The following is a 15,860-nucleotide window of genomic DNA, read 5'->3' on the forward strand; positions in this document are numbered from 1 at the left end:
TTACAGCTCACGTCAGTATTTGAATACAAGTCTCTTGAATCCGAGCCCAGGGCCCTTCCTGCCACACTCAACTTCCCCTTTTGCTTAGGGGAGAGGGGCTTCTCTTTTTGAAAGTGGAAATACCAGTTTGATCCTCTGGTACCTCTTGGGGATGATTCAACAACGGATTACAACAGACATTTATTATGTACCTACTGGTAGTACGACCAAAGCCCTGGCTACATGTTGGAGATAAGAAGATAAGATGCCTTCGTGGAGTTTCTATTCTTCTTGGAGGGGGAGAAGTGAGGGCAGATGATGTGAGGATGAGTCATATCACAGCCGGCCCCTGTGGCTGCTTTATTCAGCTGGTGGGTCATCTCAGTCCCTGGCTCCTCCCTCCAGCTAGTGCATTGTTGCTAGTCTTCTGGCTGTTAGAATTTCCATCAGAGGGTTGGCATGAGAAGAGAGAGAAGATTAAATTCACAGCAAGCTGTGTTTTCAGCTCTGCTAAAAAAAGGTTGGAGGACCGAGGTGGGGGGCGGGGGGGACGGAGTTGAAAAGTGATAGCCAAGATGAGGCTTTGGGGACAAATCGAGTGAATTTCATTGATCCAGGCCTCCTTATCTGTTACCCATTGCTGTGGATTATCAGAGTCAAGTATGTCTGAAACATTTTCATTTCTGAGGAAATGCTTCATAAATACAGAATGACATTATTGTAATTCTTATGCGCAGGAACAGTACTCCTGAATACCAAAAGCTATCAAAGCTTTTGGGTGACATGTCAGAGGTGATATACCAGTGTTTAGCCAGGAAGCAAGAGGTGTCTTCCACAGGCCAAATGGCAGAGGACTTGCAGGTTTGACCTTTACGCCACAGAGCTGTCCCGTCATGCTCAGGTGATGATCATTTTGGTTTCTCTGATTTTATCTTTGGTCTTTTTTTTTTTTAACAGAATGAGGATGGACTATTGGAGTTCTTCCAAACTGTGATGAAAGAAACTAGGGCAGAACCAAAAAAAGTGATTGGTTGGATTCTTACCATTTTCCTGGGTTATTTAAAGCAGCGGAACCTTGCTGTCAGTGAGAGGTGAGAGCAGCTTTGGAATTTTTTTACCCTTTGCATCCAGAAAGAGCTGGCTTAGAGGTACTACATCCTTTTCTGGCCCCTCCTCCATCAATCGAAGTACTGAGAAATACTCTTTTTGAGGGCCAGAATCCAAAAGCATCTATCAGTCTTATCAGCTGGCCCTAGAATGAGTCTGTGAGACCGTAAAACCTCATGAATTCAGAATTCAGGCTAAACAAACAAACAAAAAATTGGATGAACTATCAGATCCCTTCTAGCTCTGCAGTGCTTTAGTCCTGGGAATCTGAGTATCCTCAGCAGTTGACCTCATTAACTTCATTTGTCCCTGTTACCCTATCATAAGATCATTGGATTAGAAGGGACCATAGAGGTCTTTTAGTTCAAGCCCCTCATTTTATAAATGAGCAAAGTGAAACTACTTATCCCAAAGACACCTAGTCAGTAAATACGAGAGCTAGGTGGCACAGTGGACAGAGCACTGGACTTGGAATCAGAAAGACTCATCTTCCTAAGTTCAAAACTGGCCTCAGACACTTACTAGCTGTGTGACCTTGGGCAAGTCATTTTACCCTGTTTGCTTCAGTTTCCTCATCTGGAAAATGATCTGGAGAAGGAAATGGAAAACTACTCCAATATCTGTGCCAAGAAAACCACAAAATGGGGTCACAAAGAGTTGGACACAACTGAACAACAAACCTCTAACTCCACATCCAGTGTTCTTTCCACAAACCTTGCCCTACTTCAAAACCTAGGAAACCTACAAATTACAAAGGTGTATTTATGTATTTTTGAGCACTTCAGTATCTTGAGACATGAATAACCACCCCCAGCCAAAAGTAATTTCTTTGTCCTATGAGCTCCTGTAACATTTGTTATATTTATAAATTTTATATATTTATATTTATACTTACAAGTATAAATATATAATATATATAAATATAAGCATATTTACATTATATATATTTATACTTACTTGGCACTCAGCTAGTGGTACAAGGTAGTGTTTATTTTCTTTTCACATGCCCATGTCTTTTCTCCTGCAGTAGTTTGTAAAGGACAGCATGGTGCAGTGGAAGGCACACTGACATTGGAGTCAGTACAGCCTGAGTTTAAATCCTGCGTCTGCTATTGATTACCTCTGTGACCTTAGGGAAGTCATTTAAGGTCACTGGGACCAAGTTTCCTCATCTATAAAAAGAGGATGTTTGACTAGATGGCCTCTTAGATGTCTTCCAGCTCTGAATCAATGATCCTGTAATTCCTTTTTTTTTAATGAATTAATTTGTTTAATTTGTTTTCAACATTCACTTCTATAAGATTTTGAATTCTAAATTTTCTACCCCTCCCTCCCCAAGATGGCATGCAGTCTGATATAGGCTCTACATATACGTTCATATTAAATGTATTTTCACATTAGTCATGTTATAAAAAAGGATTAGAACCAATGGGAGAAACCACGAGAAAGAAGAAACAAAAAAAAAAGAGCAAGTAGTATGCTTCTGATCCTGTAATTCTTGAGACAATCAGTCAGCAAGTATTTATTAAGTGGCTACTATGTGCTAAGTGTTTGAGATACAAGTTCAAAGAATGAAATAATCCTTACTTGCAATGAGCTTACATTCTGATGGGGAGACAATAAATACATACAAAGAATATACATCATAAATATAACAACAACAATTACAAATATATACAAAGTAATTTGGAGAAAGGATACTAGCTATTGGGGGTTCAGGGAAGGCATCATGCAGAAGATGGTGCTGAGCTGCATCTTAAGGGATACATTTATTGGCATCTCTCCAAAATACCTACGACTGTGCTTTGAATGAAGCCCATCTCTCAAAAACATTTTTTTGGTTGACCATGTGATAATAGCCTTTTTTTGCCCAATAACTCAAAGCTCATATAGCCAGCTATGTATCCATGCCCATGGAAAACAGTACAGCTAATACAGAGCAGTGTATAATTCTAAATTATTTCTATTTTGCATTGAAATACATTACATAATGTTTTTATAACTTCATCATTAGGTTCAGACTAATAATAGTATTCAGTTACATTACCTGAGAAAGTAGTAACTGATAACAGGAAAAGGGTAGCCCAGGAATACCTTGTATGTCAAAGAAGTCAGCTGGAAGATCAAAAAATGTGCCATAACTATCCAGCCAAGTATAGTGTTGTGCAGATTAAGTGGAACAAAAATTAATCAAATTTATTGACTCCTGCAATGAACTTGAAGCTTTTTACATCTTTAAAAAATTGATGTCAGGGCAGCTAGGTGGCACAGTAGATAGAGCACTGGCCCTGAAGTCAGGAAGACCTGAGTTCAAATCTGGCCTCAGACCAAACACTTGACACTTACTAGCTGTGTGACCCTGGGCAAGTCACTTAACCCCAGTTGCCCCCCAAAAAATAAAATTGATGTCATGTGTTCTCTTTTTACTATATAGTTACTTTTCAATATATAACATTGAATTCATAATATTTTGACTCAGATTCTTTAATTTTTCATCATGAATCCACATATCACATTGGATATTGTACACTCCTTCAATGAATAGTCCATTTTTTCAATTCCATCCCATAGCTTTTCAGGGTTGTTTAAATGAAGTGAATTCCCTGGACAGTGAATTCTTATTTATCTAAATCTCTTGGCTCAGTTTTAAGAAACTACTAAGGTTGTTTGTGACATGGGGCAAGACTGTATTATAGTATTCCATTTCCAGTTGGGAATTAGGGAAGTTATGCCTCTAGGTATATTGATGTTTATCAGAGTTCATCATTTCCTTAATGTGTACAAGATTTTCAGGCCCATTAAACAAAAGTAAAAAGTCCCCCAAACAATTTTTTGGATGGATGTTTTATAGCCTGATGAAGATGATCAGATCTTTATGGGCTTACTTGGACCTCTTTTAAAAGAGATCTTGGATGTGAAAATGTGTCTGATAGGAATGTGAAAATATGTTTAATAGGAATGTACACGTAGAGCCTATATCAGACTGCGTGCCATCTTGGGGAGGGAGGGGGAGAAAAATTTAAAACCCAAAAGCTTGTGGAAGTGATTGTTGATAATTCAAAATAAATCAATTTTAAAAAGAGAGAGATCTTGGTACAACCTTTAATGAAAAAGTGAATTTCATCAGTAAAAATTACCATTTTCCAATTATCAATTCTTCAGTCTTTGGAGCAAATGACAAGTGTTTTTTTTCTTCCCAGCAACAGTTGCAACTCTTTTAAACTGGTCTTCTCAATGTTCTTCGAGTTTCAACAAGCTTATGCCACATTGTAGAGGGCACACACTTTCCTGTGTGCTCTGTTGAGACTGATTCTGTTTCATTGTGGGTTTAACTGTCTCTTGAAACATTAGACTTCCCTTGGGGCAGCTAGGTGGCGCAGTGGATAGAGCACTGGCCCTGGATTCAGGAGGACCTGAGTTCAAATCCGGCCTCAGACACCTAACACTTAACTAGCTGTGTGACCCTGGGCAAGTCACTTAACCCTATTGCCTAACCAAAAAAAAAAAGAGAAAAGAAACATTAGACTTCCCCACACCAAGAGCCACTGCAGTACTGCTAATGCTCATCCAGGTGTGTTCTTAAAGGGCTACATTTGAATAATTTCTTGAAGTAATATTGATTCTTAAAAATATAACAAAGGACAGCAACGAAACAACTGAGAATGATACAAAATGCACCCCTCCTTTGACAGAGGAGGAAACCTGTTTAACCTTATTTCATTTGGTCAAGATCAGACCCAAGTTATCCTAATGTCAGTAGGAGCACACATGCATGAGCATTGCTGTCACAAAATGAAACTATATCAAAATTATTGCTTATCCCAAGTTATTTGCACACTGCTATAGCTAAATCACAGTTGTATCTTATCGCCTTTGAAAGAGACAATATGGAAAAGTGAACAAAGTTCCTGACTTGGAGTCAGGCATGCCCTAGGTGTGGATTCCACTTCTCATACTCACTAACTAGATGACCATGGCCAAATCACTTAGTCTCTCTCAGCTTCCCTTTCTTCAGTCTGTAAAATGTGGATAATAATACCCATGGTCCCTATCACCACAGAGTTGTTAGAGATAATTCAAGATCTTGCATATAAAACACTTTCCAAACTTTAAAATGTAATACAAATATCAGTTGTTAATATTTTAATCTCACAATAGTCTTTCAACAGGATTGCCCATTATACAGTATATAGTTCATTTTCTTTTAATGGAATGTGCATACCAGCAAAGCTTATTACAAAGCTAATTTTCATTTAGGGAATCACATTCTTCTATTACCAAATTGGAAATGTGTTCAACTGTTGTTTTAAAAAAAAGTCTTTCTGTGGATATGGTCGTCCATTCAATGGATATTTTGTTGTTGTTGCTAGACATTGTGTGAGGCACCACTGATAAAAACACAAAATTTAAAAATGGTCCTTATCCTCAAGCATATTGCATCTATTAATGTGCTATAATTATAGTTAAGAATATATCAAATTATTAATATTTCATTGTTGTTTGTCCTTCATTCTCAAAGAGTTTCAATGACACGAGGAAGGTAATGTCTTGACTTGCAAATAGATTGGATTTAAGTGAGGCGGTGCTGTGCCAAGTCACCAGCCTCACTCTCTCGGTGTCTCCTCCAGAGAGTGTGGAATGTTATAATTTAATATATCATGTTAATGTTAACATTATGTATGTAAAATGAAAAACAGCAGCTTTCTTAATAAGTACCAACAAAAGTATACAAAATGTTGTCATTAGGAAAACGTACTAAAAGTGAAAATATAATAAATACAGTAGTATGCCTTACCTTTAATAACATTCTCCAGGAGAAGTACCAATCTCTAAAGCTCCGTAAGCCGCTTAGCTAAAGTTTCATCAGCCTCAAGTCAGAAGATTTTTATCAGTTTTCTGCTGTATGTAGGTTTCGCTGTGCTGTGTACAAAAATAATAACACAGTTTTACAACTTAGGAAGATGAGACAAACACAAATGAAACCGTGTATAGTGCAAGAGAACACATAACTAAGTAAATATATTCTGTCTACAAACTAATACGAAGAAGTTTATGAATAAGGGAGATCATTGAGGGCTGAATTGGGTCATAATCAGGAAAAGCTTCATGAAGGAGGGGCTTTAGCTAGGTCTTAAAGGATTGTTCGGATTTGCATATGTAGAAGGGAGAGGAGAAGTTGTAACATTTGCAGAGCAGTTTAACATAGGCATAGAGTTGAGACTGAATCTGAGAGGTACTTAGGACACACGTGACTTAACTGGAACTATGTGAAGGGGACAGAGGAACAGGGGAGAAATAAGGTAGGATGGATAGGCATGGCTAAGATCATGGAGGGTCTAAAAAGTGAGGAAGCATTAAGACTTGCTACAGTAGGCATGTGAGGAAAAGCCATTAAATTTATGTTGTGTGGTTCAGTTTATGTTGTGAGGCTAGTTATGGTTCATAGAAAAAGATAATCAGGATTTCAGAGTGAAAATAGGTGTCATAAATCCCCTTATCCAGACTTTTCATTTTATATGTGGGGAAACAAGCCTAAGGAAGATGACTTGTCCAGTATCTCACAGTTACTAACAGAGCCAAGATTTTAACTAATCATCCCATCAGAATACCTAAGAATTAATTGCCCAAACCAATTTTAGCTTTAAAAAAAAATTGTTCTTGATCATACCAGTCAACTGAACAAAGGAAATCAAGGAATGACCTTTTTTTTTTTTAAGCCAGTTTAGTTGAAGCAAGAGAGCCAAGAAGACAAAAGTTGGTTACTCCCTCTCAGATTAGGTGAGCACAGATTAATTTTAGGAACGAACATCAATTGGGTAATGAACAGCTCAGTCCATAAGACTTAAAAGGGTTAGCTTTAGGGTAAATTTAAAGCTTAATAGATGAGTAGCATGCAGGACGAAGGCTGGCAGGTATATTGAACACAAGGACATACTGAAAAGCCTAACTAGCAGAACCTGATAAGTAATTATACATTGCTGAGGATATATTGTAGAACTAGTTTAAAGAATTGTCTAGTGAGAAAAGCTGCAGTACAGTTTAGATGTTAGTCACCTTAAATATATTATTATCAAAACACGTTAGATTTATTAAAAATTACTTCTGAAGCTACTTTTTTTATTTCTGATGACTCTCTGTAAGTCCTTTGATACCCCTTGCTGAAGGGAAAACCCCAGGCTACAGGCTACCAAGAGGTGAATACCACCTAGTGGTGAAACAAGTATAGCAGGCTTAGAATTCTCCGATCCAGTCAATATTGCAGAATTATGAAGTAATAAGAAGTAATAACAGGCATTAGGAAGTCATTGAAAGAGTAATAATAAAATAGTTTTCAAAGAAGATTGAAAGGATCCAGGACAGCTGAGTGAGTTCTTGTGATTAACCATGTTCCCCTTTATTACATCAAAACACTAACTAGCACATCAAATAAAATGAAAGAATAATTAAAAAGTAAATCCTAAGAGTGAAAACTTCACTGAAGAGCTAAGAGAAAGAGACTGAAGCAAAAAAGAGGCATAATACGATGAAAAGGCATTGTGAGGCAAAAGAAAGTGAGAGGAAATCCAGAAATAAAAAAATAATACAAAAACTACTAGGGGACCCAAACAGAGACCTAGATAATGCAAGAATCTTCAGAGTGCTTATAAAAGTAGAGAGATATGAAAGCAAGAATGGCATTTATAAAAATGGATATAAGAGCATTGAAAGAAGAATGTAAAGAATATAAAACTTAGCAACTTAGAACAGCCTGTACCACATTAGTCAGTAAATGCTCAGAAGGCCAGAGTGACCCAGGTAGAGGACAAAAATGCAGAAGTGGCCATTCAAATAACAAAACAAAATTAAGAAACAGCACCAATGGGAAATTTGATCCATGCAAATCAAAGTAATGGTGCAATTACTGGTATCTCCTGAAAAATATGAAGACTAAAGAGTCTGAAAACTGGATTCTAGGAAATCATATACCGAAGTTGCCTGAAAGTACTGAAAACAAGAGGGCAAAATACATATCAGTATAATTCATAAGATACTATCAAAAGTCCTCTGACTCTAAATTTAACTTACCCAAAAATATTTTTTAAATCCAGAACTTTACTATCAAAGAAACAATCTTAAAAGCAATCAAGAAGTACAAGATTATTCAATAAGCGTAACATATGAAAGAAGAGGTTGGAATATGACATATTAAAAATACAAAGGGAAAGTGGCCTTCAAGCAACATTTTTTTAAAAAAATATAATCAAAGACTCTTCCCTCAGAAAAAAGCCAAAACTGAGCAGGGCTTTTGATAGGCAAATCAACCACAGAGTAGAAATTTTAACAAGGTAAACAAATTTAAATATTGATTCATTGTCTATATAGTATAAGAAGAACAAGTCTGTTAGTCTTTGAAGTCCCACCTTATAAAAAGTCTATTTAATGAAGGCTAAGAATTGAGCAGACCCCCCACAAAGGAGAAAAGACAGAAATAAGTTATCTAGATAAGGAAAGTGAAAGTTAGGGGAGGAGGGAATTTTTTTAATCTTGAATATTTAGAGACTACAGATCAACAAATTAACAGTGTTAAGGATTTCAGAGAAAAGAGTGATTCCTAATACCCCATCTGGTCTCGTTAGGGATGCTTAAGAAATTGTATTAGTAAAAGTAGAATCTGTTTTTGATGTAGGTATAAGGAAAAGTGTCTGTATATGTGTGTGTGCACATGCACATAGACAAGGATTGAATCCATACAAGCAAAACAAGCTGTGTTGTGTCTCATGCTGGGTTGTTTAGCAGGATATGATTGGGTTAAAATCAAATTCATTACGACCTTGAATGTAAACAGGCTAAATCTGTCCTCAGAAAGGAAGAGAGGTCTAGAATGAATTAAAAGATCTGATTCCTATATAAAATACACATAGACCTTAAAGTGTGGGGCTAGAATAAAATTTATTATGCTTTAGCTAAATTTAAAAAAAAACAGGATTTTGTCATAATTTTGTATAAGTAGTAAAAATAGCTTTGAGACAAATAGGAAAATTACATCATGGGGAAAGATATCATAGATAATGCAGTTATATCATATATGTAATGAGTAACTCAGTAAAGTAAGAATTAAAAGGAAAGGCAAATTAAAAAGCAAATAACCAAGATGAGGCATTATTAGTTGCAGACTTTTATGATCATTCTCTGGAATCTGATGAATACAACAGAACCAAGAAGGAAATTTCAGACTCAAAAGCATGGAAAAACCGAATTTGATATATCTGTAGAGAGTATATTGAATGTGAGTCATGGTATAATCATTTTTCAGGCTTATATCAGATTTTTCAAAAATCAGTTATACTTGAGGCTTAAAGAACTCAATAAACAAATACAAAAATACAGAAATCTTTTATACATCCTTTAGATGCCATAACATAAAATGAAAAACTGTAGTAACTATTTAAAATTAATAATTAAGCTACATAACTTTTAAAAATAGTAATCAATACAGAAAGAATGAACAAATGACATAGACCTAAAGAGAAAATATAAAATGACATCCAAAATCACATATGGATCAAAGTCAGAAAAAAAAATTATTTTTAATAAAATGATAAGACCGATACAATATGCCAAAATTTACAAGATGCCACTAAAGAGGGCTATGTAAGAAAATTACCTATGAAATCATCAACTACGCAAATTAATAACTAGGAACAAATAATCTAAGTAGCTCAAACATAGAACAAATATTTAATCAAATCATAAATGAACTTCGACAGGGGAAAAATCAAGATCATATAGATTTACATGAGGATTCTAACAGACGTTTAAAGAAAATAGTCCTTCTGCTACATGAAATTTTCAAAAACAGAAAGAACATACTCTGTCAAACTTTTTCTTTTAGATACTTATGGTCTTGATGCCCAAAACAGCAAATGATAAAGCAGTAATGAATATCGATTCCAAAATACTAAGTGAAATACTGGCAAAGAGACTACAATAGTGTATTCAACAACAACAAAATATTCATTATGGCCAAGTTGGAGTTATACCAAAAATGTAAGGATGGTTCAACATCAGGAAGATAATTAGCATAATCAATTAAAAGCAAAACCAAGAAGAATCCATATAATTATATCAATAGATGGAAAAAGCTTTAAGAAAATAGAGTACTCATTTGTTAAAAAATTTAAAAGCATAGTAATGAAGACTTGTCCTTAATATGATCAAAAGGATTTCTCTAAGACCTAGCATATTTTTGTTGAAATTTGTTGTTTATAACATCTTCATCTTCAAATATATCCTTCTCTACTGTTACTCAGACAGCCATCCCTTATAACAAAGACTAAAAAAAAAAGCAAAGGAAAAAAAAGTTCAGCAACATTAACCATCTTATCAACTGAGTCTAACCATATCCATTATTTCCCTTTGCAAAGAAGGAAGATGTGTTTTTTATACTACTAATTGGGTCCAAGATCACTCATTCTAATTCCACGGTCTTCAGTGACAGTTTTTTGGTTCTTTCCATCTCTGATGTTGTAGTCATCATGTATTTTATTTTCTTGATTCAGTCTACATTACTTTGCATCAGTTCCTCTAAGCCTTCCCAGTCTTCTCTGTAGTCTTCATGGTCACCATTTCTTCTGATTCTATAATGCATTACATTACATTAATGTGCTACAGTTTGTTCAACCATATCCCCAATACATAAGCAGGCATTTATTTTGTTTCCCCTGTTTTGCTACTAGAAAAAGTACTGTTATAAACATTTTAGTGTACGAGGGACCTTTCTGTCTTTGGGGAGTATGCTTAGCAATGGGATCTTTGGGTCAGAAGACATAGACACTCTTTTTGCATAATTCCAAATTGTTCTTCAGAATTGTTGGACCAATTCATAGCTCCCCTAAAAAGCCCCACCAAATTTAACAATTCCCATCTTATGTCAACTTCTCCAATTTTCTGGGTTTGAGATAAAAACCTCAGGATTGTTTTAATGTGTAAAATGGTTATCATATAACAAATGCTAGTTATTAGCATCATTATTATTATTATTTCCCTTCTCTATAATTTGGAACAATCTCTCATGATAGCATTTTGTAGTTTTTCTTTTGAGAATTTGTAATTCAAGAACTGTTTGTTCATTTACTTTTACCTCTTCTTACTGGAGAATAGTTCTTGGTCTTATATGTTTATTTTCATTTTCCATGAATACCAGGTCTCTATCAGAGGTATGTTTTTCCTAGTTTCAGTTCACCTTTTTTCCCAGTTGCAGTTTCCTTTCTAGCCCAGTTTCATTACTTTTGTTCAGGCAAAGGTCTTCAATTTCACATAATTAAAATTTTCTTTTTTTGCATGTGACTTGTTAAGAGTTCAGCCCTAGATATACCTGTAATAGATGCCTGATCTGGTTCTCTCATTTTTTTATTTTTTCTTTGGCTAGGCAGTGGGGTTAAGTGACTTGCTCAGGGTCACACAGCTAGTAAGTGTTATGTGTCTGAGGCTGGATTTGAACTCAGGTCCTCCTGACTCCAGGGCCAGTGCTCTATCCACCGTTCCACCTCATTGCCCCTCTCCTGGTTTTTAATAGTATAATCTTTAAGATCTAGGTCACACATCTTTTTTATTTTATTGTGGTATATAACAGAAGGTGTTGGTCTAAACCTGATTTTTACCAAACTGCTTTTCAGTTTTCTCCTCAGTTCTTGTTTAAAAAAAAAAAGAGTTTATTATGTTCTTGGATTTGTCAAACACTAGGTTATTGAATTCAGTTGTTTTTTATTCTTGCTTATCTAGACTGTTCCAGTGATCTGCTTTTCATATAGTAATGCTTTATGGCATAATTTGAGGTCTTGAAAGTGCTATCTTTTCCTTCTCCCTCCCTTCATTCCCACTTCTTTTTCTTATTTCTCTTGAGATTCTAAACTTCTTGTTCCTCCAAATGGGTGTTATTATTTCGTCTGCTTTTATAAAATATCCCCTTAGTAGTTTGATTGAGATAGCACTAAATTTATGAATTCAGTAGTATTTTCATTTTTGTGTAATATTGATAAGGTCCATCCATGAGCACCCACTATCTCTTTAATTATTTACATAATTCTTTATTTCCCTTTAATTGTGTTTTTTTAAGAACAGTTATACAGGTGCTGATTGTGCCTTAGCAGATTGCCTGTCAGATGTTTTTTGCATTTTTACATAGTTATTTTGAATAACTTCTCTTCCTATTATTTCCTCCTAGATTTTGTCTTTGGTATATTAACATTGGTCATAGCAAGAAACGCTGGACATTTTCTATTAAAATCAGGAGTGAAACAAGGATGAATACTATCACCAGTATTATTTGACTTACCACTAGGAATTCTAGAGATAAGCCAAGGAAAAAAATATACGAAAGGAATAAACACTAAGAAAGAGGAACACAGTTATCTATTTGTAGATGATGTGATGTGTTACCTAAAAACTCTAAGTCATAAGATCATAAATTTAAAGCTCTGACAGGCACTAGAGCCCATCAAGCCCCTGTCTTTTTACAGATGAGGAACTGAGGCACAGGGTGGTGAAGTGAAAGTCATACATCTAACAGACATTTGAAGCAGGATTTGAGGCTGACTCCAATTCTGGGGACCTGTCTACTGTATTATGATGTCTCTAAAGAATCAACCAAAATTACCTGAAATGAAAAATAGCTTTAGCCAAGTAATAGCACATAAAATAAATCCACAAAAATTATCATTGTATCTGCCTATTACTAAAAAACAAAACAGAACAGGAAGAAAGGATTAAAGGGGAAATATTTAGAATAACCCCAAAATAGATTAAACATCTGGGAGCTAACTTAACAAGACACAGATGGGATTTATATAAACATAGGAATAAAGGCAGCCCTAAATTATTGGAGAGGCATTCAGTGTCCGTGGCTGGGCTGGGCTAATTTAGTAAAATAACATTACCCCAAGTTTATATAGCTGATGTTATGCCAGTAAAATGTACCACCACTACCCCAAAAAAATACTAGATGACATTAGACGAAATGATAATAAAATTCATTTAGAGAAACAAAAAAGTCATAAATACCATAGGAGAAAAGAAAAAGGGGAAAGAACTTAAGCATAATCAGGTCTCATATTATATAGAATTCAGCCCTAGATATACCTGTAATATATGCCTGATCTGGTTCTCTCATTTTTTTTATTTTTTCTTTGGCTAGGCAATGGGGTTAAATAATTATCAATAATTATCAAAAGTATCATACCAGAGTTAAAAAAAAAAAAGGGAAAACATTATTGGAGTAGGTTAGATAAGCAAGACTGGAAAGAAAATAGATGCAGTAATCTGAGCACAAACTCAAAGGAATTCTTTAGTCAACAAAAACAGATGGGAGAATGGATAGTAATCTAGCAGAAAATGAGTTTAGACCTGCATTGTACATTAAATAAATTCTAAATGGATAAACAATCAAAATATAATGAGTCACACAATAATAGAAAAGAATGAAAGGTTATATATTTTACAAGTCTGAACAAGTGAATTCTTAGCCAGTCATGGTACAAAGGGTAATATAAAAGGAAAAACAATTTTGATTTTATAAAAGGGCTCTTGCACAAATAAAATCAGTTTAATTATAATTTTTAAAAAGACATATGGACTAAGTTTTCCTAGTCCATTAAACTATTTAATTGCATTAAACCTCTCTGATAAAAGTCTGACCTCCACAATCTATAAGGAATTGACATAAATCCAGAAGAGTCAAATCCAATAGATAAGTGAGCAAAGAAGAAGGAAAAAAAAAAAGCATTGCCAAAGTTCATTGTTACAATGAAGATGATTCGTTCAAGATGATGATTTCTAAATCAAAAGATGCACATTTTCAAATATTTCTTAATGGTTTTGATGAGATATTTTAAGTTCTTCCCATGCATATATCTTAACAGATAATATTGAACAATTGAGTCTATCTTCTTCTGCACCTGGTCCTCTTCCAAATCTCTCAAGTCTTTGTTTCTAAGATTGATGTAAAAAAAAAATCATACTGCTGGGAGAAGGGCTAATCCCACCAGTCTGTGTCCCACTTCTGCAGTTGTTATTCCCAGACTAGCGGAAGGTAGAATTTTTTTAAAGTAGGAACACAAATTATTTACTGCTATCTAAAAGTGCTTAAAATGGTTAACAGTCAGAGAAATGCAAATGAAAGCAGCCTATCAAATTTGTAAGGATGATAAAAGAAAAATTCATTGTTAAGAAAAGTTACAAAACATGGTTCACTGACCCAGCAATCTAGGTATGGTGTTGATGTTCCAAGGATGTTATCTTCAAAAAGAAAAGAGCTATCAGTACTAAATATTTACAGCATCACTGTTAGTTTCTTTTATTTTAAAAAATTCATATTGATGTATTTTGTTTGTACATCACTTTGATATCCAAATATATTGTTCCCCCTCATTACCTTATGAGCCATTCCTTTTTTTTTTTGCAGTTTTGAAAGATCTTTTTTCCCAGTGATTCTCAGAGTTTTATTTATTTTTAGTTTTCAACATTCACTTCCACAAGACTTTGAGTTGCAAATTTTATCCCCATCTTGTCCCTTCTCCCACCCCAACACTGCATGCATTCTGAATACCCCTTCCCCTAATCTGCCCTCCCTTCTATCAGCCCCCGCCTTCTCTTATTCCCTTCCCCTTCTGTTTTCCTGTCGGGCAGGATAGAGTTCTATACCCCATTGCCCATATATCTTATTTCCCACTTGCATGTGAAAACAATTTTTAACATTTGTTTTTAAAACTTTGGGTTCCAAATTTTCTCCCTTCATCCCTCCCCACCCACCCTCACTGAGAAGACAAGCAACTTGATACAGGTTATACATGTACAGTTATGCAAAACACTTCCATAGTAGTCATGTTGTGAAAAACGAACTATATTTCCCTTCATCCTATCCCACCCCCTGTTTATTCTCTTCTCTCTTTTGACCCTGTCCCTCCTCAGAAGAGTTTGAAGAGCCATTCCTTTTAACAGAAAAAAAGGGGGGGGGCAGTTTGGCAAAACTAATTAGCATATCATCCAGATCTGACAGTTTAAACAGTTGTACTGCTCTCCACCTCTGCAAATGAGAGAGGGAGGTGTCTTCATCTGTTCTTCATGTCCAAGCTTGGTCCTTGTAATTACATGGCACTCACATTCACTTGTTTTGTTTGTTCTTTTCAGTTACAGTTTAAAAATCTATCATTAAAATCTATCATTTTCTATTTACTTCACTTTGCATCAGTCCATATAAGTCTTCCCATGCTTCTTTAACAACTAGTGAACCTTTCCTGTCTTGGTAAAAGAGAAGGGGAGACATGATTCAAAGTTCATGTTCACATTTCCGATTCCCGTTCCTTTCACATTTGTGCTTTGCACACTTTTGTGTTTTGTTCCTGAAGAAGGACCAGACAGCTTGATCAGTCCCACCTCACTGCTTGCATCTCCTCTTGGCTTTGCAGGCCTGTTGGAGGTGCTGAAGATAATACCTCGGTCCTTCCAGACCAGTGGAGATAGAGAAGGAGGGAGGAAAGAGGCATCTTACTGAGGGTACAGAAATAAATGTAGTTTTATCAGTGGGAAGCAACTTTCCTTTATAATGATCCTCTCTCTGCCCTGAAAAGGACAGCTCATGTTCCTTTTAGAATATCTTGGCAGTACATAAATCAGTGTAGGGAAAACTATGCCAGGGAAATACTTTTTTGATCTGAATATAGGTTATGTTTTTCCTCCTGTAGACATGGCTGGTATGAAACCTGAAGGTGGCCTATGAATCAATGTCCTCTTCCAATATA

General features: G+C 35.4%; 2 protein-coding genes across 3 annotated transcripts in view; one reads left to right on the forward strand and one right to left on the reverse strand.

Annotated features, from left to right (window-relative positions):
* Positions 1 to 15,860, forward strand: part of GATB (glutamyl-tRNA amidotransferase subunit B) — a 110,970-nt gene that overhangs the window by 67,368 nt on the left and 27,742 nt on the right. For both annotated transcript variants that reach the window (XM_020994123.2, XM_020994124.2), the window contains one exon: positions 937 to 1,070. In XM_020994123.2, the coding sequence (XP_020849782.1) occupies positions 937 to 1,070 (134 nt within the window). The remainder of the gene's footprint in view (positions 1 to 936; positions 1,071 to 15,860) is intronic.
* FHIP1A (FHF complex subunit HOOK interacting protein 1A) overlaps positions 3,163 to 15,860 on the reverse strand; it is a 420,438-nt gene continuing 407,740 nt past the window's right edge. The window contains exon 14 of the transcript XR_013483927.1: positions 3,163 to 6,006. The gene's annotated coding sequence lies outside the window, so the exon portion shown is untranslated. The remainder of the gene's footprint in view (positions 6,007 to 15,860) is intronic.

The sequence above is a fragment of the Phascolarctos cinereus genome, unplaced genomic scaffold (assembly GCF_003287225.1).
Source record: "Phascolarctos cinereus isolate Bilbo 61053 unplaced genomic scaffold, phaCin_HiC Scaffold_9;HRSCAF=440, whole genome shotgun sequence".
NCBI lineage: Eukaryota > Metazoa > Chordata > Mammalia > Diprotodontia > Phascolarctidae > Phascolarctos > Phascolarctos cinereus.